At 32.8% G+C, this 10,134-nt stretch overlaps 1 protein-coding gene across 3 annotated transcripts in view; it reads right to left on the bottom strand.

The window, feature by feature from the left end:
* Positions 1–8,921: 8,921 nt before the first annotated feature.
* The window catches only part of LOC110094122 (coiled-coil domain-containing protein 115), a 48,158-nt gene continuing 46,945 nt past the window's right edge, over positions 8,922–10,134 (bottom strand). Inside the window, exon 8 of one of the 3 annotated variants that reach the window (XM_020819282.1) lies at positions 8,922–8,997. Coding sequence is in view for 2 of the 3 variants with exons in the window: in XM_020819276.2 (XP_020674935.2) it covers positions 8,979–8,997 (19 nt within the window). In the remaining variant the exon portion in view is untranslated. The remainder of the gene's footprint in view (positions 8,998–10,134) is intronic. The other 2 variants (XM_020819276.2, XM_028696242.1) reach the window with 2 other exon arrangements.

Raw genomic sequence — 10,134 nt, 5'->3', positions numbered from 1 at the left:
TTAAATGATATTTTGACTTGTGTTTATTTTTTTGGAAATTTGTAGTCAATGTCTAAACATTCCTAAATCAGTTAAAAGGAGAAACACTGTTGATTGTTTCCCTCCCTCTAACCTCTTTTAGTGGTATAATTTTCTTTTCTAAATAAAATTCTATCTTAATTTAATAACTGGACTTTGCAACTAAGATCTTTTCTATCTTGCTGCAGTAATCTACTTTATATATGCAATGTTCAAAATCTTTATATTACTTTCAAGTTCTTTGAAATCTTGTTGTTGTATTTATCATATGATTTTGATTCTATTTTGTGGTTTGTTCTTCCCTCTATTAGAGAGAGAGTTTTTATTCTCTAATATCTAGAAGATATACTCACAACTGAGAATATGTAAGAGTTTTGAAAAGGGATCTAGCTTGCAAAAATAACAAAAAAATGGCTAATGACGTCAAAATATACTCAAAGTGTATTAAAAATAAAAAAGTTGTGTAAAGTGCGCCATTCAATTGACAATAGGCATAAAATGAGCCCACAAAAAGAAAGCTTCCCTCTCTTTCAAAACTTTTAAATCTTAGAAGAATTCATGTGTCACTTGATATTTTTAAAGGCTTGATTTCAAATTTCATTATTGTGACAAATTACATTAGAATATTATTCTATAAGATATTTTTCATCAAACCAAGTTTTAAACGGATCTCGTTTTCTTATCTAATTAGTTTGTTCTGAGTTAGGTCTCTTATTTTCAAAAGACGATTTTGCCCTGAGAGAAGTTCGAGCTAGGGTTAGCAGGATCGGATATTCTACCGTTTTCAGATTTCGACGATGTTGACTCATTGGTCTTTCGAGTCTTTAAAATTCAATCACTTGGAGAATTTATCATATTCATGCCTTATTTTTTAAACAAAAAAATCAAAAATTAAAAAAATTATTAAATTACTTTTTATTTTAATTTAGTTTTTTACTCTTCTTTTCTGCCTTTTTATTTTAGTTTATCTTTTACTGGTGTTGTTGTGCTTTTAGGCCTTCTCTGATCATCTCCATCCATCATCTGATTTTAAACTTTTTTGTCACATCATCCCGAATGATATTCAACGTCCTGGACGATCGATTCAATTCACTGTTGAAATTTCATTTAACGGCTGATATGACTATTCAACTTCTAATCATCCTAGACGATGCTCTATCGTCCTTGACGATATGATCGTCTTGTGCTTCAATCATTTGTGATCATCCTGGATGATTCTCTTCATCCTGGATGATGTTCTTAATCTTTACTCAATTTATGGAAAATCGGCCCGTACGATCCACATGTTTGTCCTGGACGATACACGTGGCAATATTTAAACCCTTTAAATTCGGCCGATGTGATCAATTATTGGTGATCATCCCAAACGATCCACCTATTTATCTAATGATACACGTGGCAATGTTTTAAACATTTTTAAATTTGTTTGGTACGATCCATTATTGTGTATCATCCTGAACAATCTTCTTTTTTAATAGTCATCCAACTTGACTCCACAGGATGATTGCCTGTGTCTTATCATCCCGGACGATATCTGATCGTCCTGGATGAGTTTACCGCTTTTTTGACTAATCATCCTAGATGCAATGATTGCACCCAATCGGACCAGATGATTCTGCGATTATCCTGGACGATCTGGCCGATTCTTTAAAATCAAAGGATTCCAAGCATTTTTTCTCACAGGCTCTTCTTCCATTAGTCTTGCACTTCCTATTTCCTTGTTGTTCTTGATCATGGTAGAAGGAAAGAGATATCTCCATCCTTCTGGGAGTTCCTAGAGGGCGAATCTGAAACCTCGCTTCACCGAGGCTTTTGACCAAGTTGCCTATTTAAGGTATAAAACAGCCAGGATCACTGTATCCCAGACTATCAACCCAAATATTCTGTCCTATCCTATCCTAGATTTGTTTGTGCACACTTCCTTAACCTTCCTTCTCACTCTCACTATCCCATTCAACTCCTAGCTTCTTTTTGAATTTTTTGCTAGCCTCCACATAAATTCTTCTTTCACTGCTCTCGGGTACTATGTGAATTGACATTCCGTCAAAATAGCATATCAGGACTGTCAGGAACTTTTACAACTTTCCACCACAGGGGACAAACTTCACACCCTGTGTTCTGATCCTGACTACAATTGGGCTCCAACTAACCACTTTCTAAGAAACTCTAACATTCACTTTCACATTGGAGAGTCTAGCACCTTACTCAAAAATACTAAGATAATCCAGCATGTCCTTCGCACCTCAATACTTCCAAAAGCTGATGATCGTGTTCATATCACTCCTCTTCTTTTGATCACCATGTTTTACATTTTGGCCCATCGTGAATTCACTACCACTAATTTTTGCTCCGCCAGCACTCTCAGCTGGATCAGCTGGTGGAGCGATCAACCAGTGGGAGACACAGTTAGAGACTTACGTTGCTGCGCAGGAGCAGCAACATACTGAGGATGTTGCTCATTTTGATTCCTACGTTGCTCACCAACAGCACCAGCAAAACCAGGATATGGCCTGCTTTGGATAGCACTTTGCCACTCTTTTGAGTTACTTTCAGCCATATCCACCACCTCTTCCTCCTTTGGACAATCAGGGGCCATCCTTCTTTTAATTTGCTTATTTTTGTGTGATGTTGTCTTTACATTTTATGATGTTTTTTGTTGTATTTTTTTCCCCTCCTCCTTTTTGTGATATCAAAAGGGGAAGTAGTTGTACTAGTTTGTTCTATTCTAATCTAATTTCCTTGTTCTAGCTTGTTATATTTTTATGATTGGCTAGTTGAAATAGTTGAACTGTTATTATTTCTTCACCTATTTTCTTTAAAATTGCTTTGAACAACTTTAATTATTTTTTTGTTTGCCATCATCAAAAAGGGGAGATTATTATGAATCTTTTTTTCATGTATAAAATAGCAACGATTTTTCACTGAGGCTAGCGACCAAGCTGCCTATTTAAGGTATAAAATAGCCAGGATCACTGTATCCCGGACTGTCAACCCAAATATTCTGTCATATCCTATCCTAGATTTGTTTATGCACACATCCTTAACCTTCCTTCTCACTCTCATTTTCCCATTCAACTCCAAGCTTCTTTTTGAATTTTTTGCTAGCCTCCGCATAAATTCTCCTTTCATTGCTCTCGGGTCCTATGTGAATTGACGTTCTATCGAAATAACATATCAGGACTGTCACGAACTTTTGCAACTTTCCACCACATGGGACAAACTTCACACCCTGTGTTCTGATCCTGACTACAACTAGGCTTCAGCCAACCACTTTCTAAGAAACTCTAACGTTCACTTTCACATTCGAGAGTCTAGCACCTTACTCAAAAATACTAAGATAATCCAGCATGTCCTTCGCACCTCAATACTTCCAAAAGCTGATGATCATGTTCATATCACTCCTCTTCTTTTGTTCACCACGTTTTACATTTTTGCCTATCGTGAATTCAATACCATTAATTTTTGCTCCGCCAGCACTCTCAGCTGGATCAGCTGGTGGAGCGATTCAACCAGTGGGAGACACAGTTAGAGACTTATGTTGCTGCGCAGGAGCAGCAACATACTGAGAATGTTGCTCATTTTGACTCCTACGTTGCTCACCAGCACCACCAGCACAACCAGGATATGGCCTGGTTTGGAGAGCACTTCGCCACTCTTTTGAGTTACTTTTAGCCATATACACCACCACCTCCTCCTTCGGATAATCAGGGGTCGTCCTTCTTTTAGTTTGCTAGTTTTTTTTGAGATGTTGTCTTTACTTTTTATGTAATTTTTTGTTGTATTTTTTCCCCTCCTCCTTTTTGTGATATCAAAAGGGGAAGTAGTTGTACTAATTTGTTCTATTCTAGTCTATTTTCATTGTTCTAGCTTGTTATATTTTTATGATTGGCTAGTTGAAATAGTTGAACTATTATTATTTCTTCACCTGTTTCCTTTAAAATTGCTTTGAACAACTTTAAATATTTTTTTTGTTTGCCATCATTAAAAAGGAGGAGATTGTTGTGAATCTATTTTTTAGGGAATATAATTTTGATGATAGCAAACACTTCTATTTCTCTACGACTGCCTTGCCTACTAAAATTTTAGGTCCACAACATTAAATTATAATTTGAATCAACTCAAGATTGGGTAGATTAGGTCTAAGTTAGTTTGTATACTTTTCCTTTTCTTTAGCTTTTATAAATGATATAGTTCACGATGCTAAGTAATCTTGTACACACAAACACTTAGGGGAATTTTCTCTGTCTGATTTAAGTTTTTTTTTTTTATCACATCGTCCGGGACGACCTAAAAATTGGCCTAAATAATCAGTTAAAAATAGAAATCTTAATTAGGGCATCCTTATGAAGGCATACATCATTAAGCACATCATCCTGGATGATATTTGTATTGACCGGGATGATAGTCTCAAATAAGAAAAAATTAAACGCCATATATATTTAGGTATTATTTATTTTTGGACATCATCCTGGATGATACAACATAATTATGCCTTAAATTAATCTGGTAATTAAGAAAAACAATTAAGGTTTGATTGCTTGATTATATCGTCCTGGACGATTGCAGGATCGGTCGGGATGATCAGTTCAAAAAAAACCTTTGTTGTTCTTAGACGATCAACATCAGTCAGCGGCTATTCAAGGATTTTCTCTAGACTTTCACAGATTTGAACTAATCATATGGGACGATTGTAAGATTGGTTTGGACGATCAAGCTATTTTTCAATCGTCCAGACATCTACTTAGTGCAATTGTCTCAATGATATTCAATGATTTGTATTAATCATACAGGACGATATTCTATCAGCCTGAACGATATGAACAAAATTCCTTAGATTGTCCCAGATCGTCCTTACTGATTGAGCTTAATTTACACTAATCATATAGGACGATGGTCCTGGATGATAAAGTCGGTTTGGTGCATTTAAGAGCTATTCCAAAGTTCTTCTATATAAGATCTCTTGCTTCACCCATAAGGTAATCTTTTGTTGTTGTTCTAACCTGAGAGAGCTAAGAAGAGATGGAGAGCAAGGGAGGGAGAGAGGATCTTATGAGGGGGAGTTTGTGAGGGGGTTCACAATGGTTGCTGCAAGCAAAGATCCGTCATCATCTTCTCCAATCATCATCCTTAGTTCCTTGGGGGTTCTAGAGATGTCTACTTCAGTATTTGATCAAGGTTCTCTATCTGCTTTAGGATGAAGCAAAAGGAGTTGGGTTCTCTGCCTACTTTTAGAGGGGAAGAAAAAGGAGTTGGATTCTCTGCCTCACCTGTGTTGGTGGAAAGGAGGTTTGTAAAGGCTTCTCCTCCTTGTTGTGAGGGAAAAAGGAGAGACTCTGAGTTTAGTGCAATACTCAGAGGATGCCTCCGAGGAGTAGACATAGGTCGGGTTGACGGAACCACTATAAATTTCTATGCTCTTTATTACTGCTTTCTCATTTAAATTTTGCACTTTGTTTTATGTGGTGAAACTTAGTTTTTGCCCCTATCGAACTTCCAAGTTCCATCAGAGCACTTTCATGCCTCACTTCTAGTAGTAGGGTTTCTTATAATAATTAGTTGAGATTATATTCCTTTCTTTTGATTAAGCTAAAGTCGTAACTCAAAGGCTACCCCTATGGGGTACTTTACAAGGTGACTTCTCTAAAGGTTGCAGTAGTAGGAGTTTAATAGTCTTATTATTATATTTGAATGGATATGTATTTTCCCTACCATAATGAATAGTACTCAATTCTTACAATGAAGGTCTTCCCAAAAGAATGCGAGTAATGTCTATGGGAAGAATATCACCAAATTTGATCTTCATATTTCATGAGAATTTAATATCTGCTAATGATTAGAAGAGAGGTTTGCTTGATTCAACTAACTTAAAAGAGTTTGGGATGAGGCTACATTTTTAGGTTGGCTCTAAAAAGGGTGTTGGTTGAAATAATGTTCATTGTACTTCCCCATTTATGACTAATCTACATCTCTTTTCATTATACATAACATACATGCTTAGGATATATTTTTTCTTCCAATCTTATGTTTCATTTTTAGCTATTTTATGGTACATTATCAAATTAATTTGAGAGTCATAAATGAATTCCAATTCTTCATCAGATTGTTGGGTGTCATCAAAAACTTCTTCTAAGTTATTATCTACTAGATCCTCGATTTCTTCTATGAATAAAATTTGGGATTTACATAATTTTTCAAATGTCTCTTTTTATGGCATTTAAAATAGATTACATCTATAGTATTCTTAAAACCCCCCTCAAAAGGAGACTTTGGAAAATAATCTAAGCCCATAGCAGGAGTGGGTCATGTTTTAGACTTATGGGAAGAAATCGATGGGGCTTGATTTATAATTTTAGAGATGAAAGGAAATTTCTATTGTTCTTCAACTAATAAAGTGTAATAAAAAGATTCCTCTAAGTTTTAAAGGTCAAATAATTCAACCTTATTATTAATATCAATCCTAAGTTCAATGACAAATTTATTTGTTAGCAGTCAATCATCATCAACACAATAAGTTCTAGAAATATAATCTTCAAAATTATTTAAATATTCAATTACATAAAAGTTACCTTATCTTAAAGTTAGTAGTTGACGATGCAGCTTTTATTATAGTGCCTAGGATAATACTTTGCTTTTAACATTTCCTTCATTTCTATCCAAGCAAGATTAGTTCTCCCTAGCCTTTGTTATTTAGTTAGTGTATTTGTCCAATAAATTTTAGCTTGTCCTATCGCTTCATTTTAGAAAAAAATAACTTTTTGATAGTCATTTATTTTATATCAGTCAAAGAACTTACCTATTTGAATTAGCCATTATAAAAATTTCTTTCGGTCATATTCATAAGTTTGTGCTTCAACATTTACTCCTGGGGATGGATCGCTAAAGCCTTCAATATTCCTAAATTGATTATCTCCTCTTCCTCCATTTATATAAGTTGGTGATCTTCTATTTTTTTGGCTTCCTTTGGAGTTTGAGTGTGAATCTTCTTCTATTCCAATGGGTATAGATTGAGTAGGTATTCTCATTGAAGTTGGAATTCTATTAGTATGACAATAAGCCATGAGAGCTTGCATTTATTTTCAAAGTTCTTACTACTAGTTCTTATTTTCTTCTAAAATTTCTTGAGTCTTGAAATCATTTTTATGGATCTTTAAGGTCTAGAGCATTTACTATCCTAGTTAAAGATTCAACTTGGTCCTGAGAAATTGATTTAAATGATATGCCAATGATTTTTAAAATATAAGATGGAAAATGTATTAAATAATTTCAATGTATAATCAAAGTGAAATTTCAGGCTAAGAGAAGATCTTATGCATGGCCTCTTAAATCGCAAGTTTCATTAGATAATTTAAATATCTTGATAAAGTTCAATTTAGCATTGGTCTAAAAATTAGACTGGACCGGCCAGTCCAACTCAACTAAAGAACCTAGTGTTCCATCAAACTAGGCAGAACCAAAAAAAAAAACTGTTAGTTCTACATCAAACTAGGTTGAACCGTTGAACTAGTCCCCATTTTCTAAAATGTAAATATAGCTTCCAATATTCTGACATTTCTCCAACACTCAAGCTCCTATGAGGAGTAAAAGGCAAAAATTTATATGAACCAAACAAAACATAACTTCACAAGTGATGTGGAATTAAATCATACAAAGAAAAAAATCTATCTTTAGTTTCATGTATACAAGACACTTCTTTTTTTAAGTTTTTTTAATTAATTTTTATAATATGAACAATAGTTATTTTTTTAGTTGATAATATTAATTTTTATCTATTTATATTTTATATAGTTGATTATATATTGTACAGTTAACTTTTATAATGTGAATAATATTTATTTTTTTATAATATTTAGTTTTTATATATTTAATTTTTGATATATTTAATTATCTATTATAAATAATTAATTTTTATATATTTAATTATACACATGATTAATTTATATACATAATTTTATTTTGTTAATTGTTTATATAATTTATATTTATAAATTATATCTAAATATATAATATAAATTAGTAATAAGTTATATTAAATTATATGGTTATATATAAATTAAATTTAGATTGAAAATCAAATTTAAAAAATTGAAATAGATTTAAATTTAAAATTATCATATTATGAGTGTAAATTATTAGAATTATGAGGTTTGGAATTATTCTGCTTTTTTATGAAGATTTTAAAAATATTTCTTTTAATAATTATGTAAGTTTTATATTTCATTTCATGTTTTCTTGCATATTTTTGAATGAAAACATCATTAGTATGTTAATTTTATTAATTTTTATTAATATTATTATTTATTACAGCATCCGTTCAACTCGTCGAATCGTGAACCTCTCTTTTTTTTTTTTTAATTTGTTGTTTGGCATGATTTTCACAACCTTGGTATTTGGCCTTTAAAACACAATTATATCATACTTATATTTGTACGCGTGCAATTTTAAATGCAATGAAATATTCCTTAGACTACCATGATTCTACTTCTTAACAAAGCAAACTCTAGTAGGTATCCAAATACACTTCTAGAGTTAAACATAAGCATTAAAAAAGAAAGTAAAGAAAATAATTAAAATTCATTGTTTGGCACAAACTAAGGATTATCCTACAAAGTTAGTCAATGAAGGTGAATCCTTTGGACATAAGGGTGAGTGCCAAGAGGCAATATTTGGACCTCTATGCATGAGGTAAATAGCCACAAACTAAGGATTGTCTCAGTTAAGGAAATCATAATCATAAGCTTTTGAGGTGCATGCTTCTTGTAGTAGGATCAGGGACCAAGTGGATTTATTTAGATGTAAAGCTGGTAGGAAAAATAACATTGAGGTTTCACATGTCAACGAAATCAACGATAAGAAAATTGAGCCTCAATCTGAGCATTTATGGTTTCCATCTAGAGATGTCTAAGTTGTCCTTCTGCAACTGAGAAAAAGAAGAGAGAATAGAGGACCGCATGTTTGCTATTTCAACAATGGTTTCCAGTGCTGCAAGACAAAAATTCTCACTGGTGATCATGAGGCAGTAAATGTTTGAAAAAATAAATAATTAATTAATGAGTGAACGAGTACTTAAAAAATTATACATGAAAATTGTTACAGAAATCTCTAGATGGTAGGAAATTGTTGAAAGTTGTAAGGATTTAGAATCTTCCATGTGCTAATATATCTAGAAAATGTTATATGAAGATTGTTGTCAAAATATCTAGAATAAGCTATGGATAGCAAGAAGTACTTGGATGTTACAACATCTAGGATCTTCCATGCAATTAGTATAAATAGACCTTAGCAGGAAGAGTACTTTCTTCCTATATCCTCCATGCAATTTTTTTTTTCAAAGTGCTATTATAGCAAGGTTCATAGGAAACTAGCAAGCAACATGAATCTACAAGTGTCTCATCTCTCAAAGGAGAGCTATGAAAATTGGAATGTCCAAATTTTATAAAAAAAAATTATTCGCCGCCCAAGACATTTAGGAAGTGGTACAAAATAACTATATTTAGTCTCACGATAAAACAAGTTATCAATGCCCCAAGGGGCTCCTTAAAAGAAACTTGAGAGAAGGACAACAAGGTGCTCTTCTTCATCTATCAAATCTTAGATGAAGCAAATTTTTACAAAATGGTTAATGCATCTAATTCAAAGCAAGCATGGAGATAATCTAAATGACCTAAAAAGTAGAAAACATCATAAGGTTTAGTTTTAAATGCTTCGGCTGAATTTAAAGCGCTACAAATAAAGGAGGTGGAGAATATGGAGGACTACTTAATTGTGATGAATCAACTAAGAGTGTATGCAGAAAGTTTAGAGGTCATTTGGGTGATATAAAAAAAAAAAAATTCTACGTACAGTGAATGACAAACATGAGCTCACCTATCATAAACTAACACTTTTCAAAGAGGTATGTATGCATTATCCGACACATATCGAACATGACACGCATCTAACACGCATCTGACACATGTTGGATTCGCATAAGATGTGTTCGATTAAAAAAAATTAAATTAGATATGAAAAAATATTTTTTAATATAATTTCTTATATTTCAAATTTTTATTCATTAAAAATTAAAAAACTTATTATTTCATCTTCACAACCACAAATCAATCATCCACACTTAATACA

The sequence above is a fragment of the Dendrobium catenatum genome, unplaced genomic scaffold (assembly GCF_001605985.2).
Source record: "Dendrobium catenatum unplaced genomic scaffold, ASM160598v2 fragScaff_scaffold_721, whole genome shotgun sequence".
NCBI lineage: Eukaryota > Viridiplantae > Streptophyta > Magnoliopsida > Asparagales > Orchidaceae > Dendrobium > Dendrobium catenatum.
This window is presented reverse-complemented; position numbering and strand designations above follow the sequence as displayed.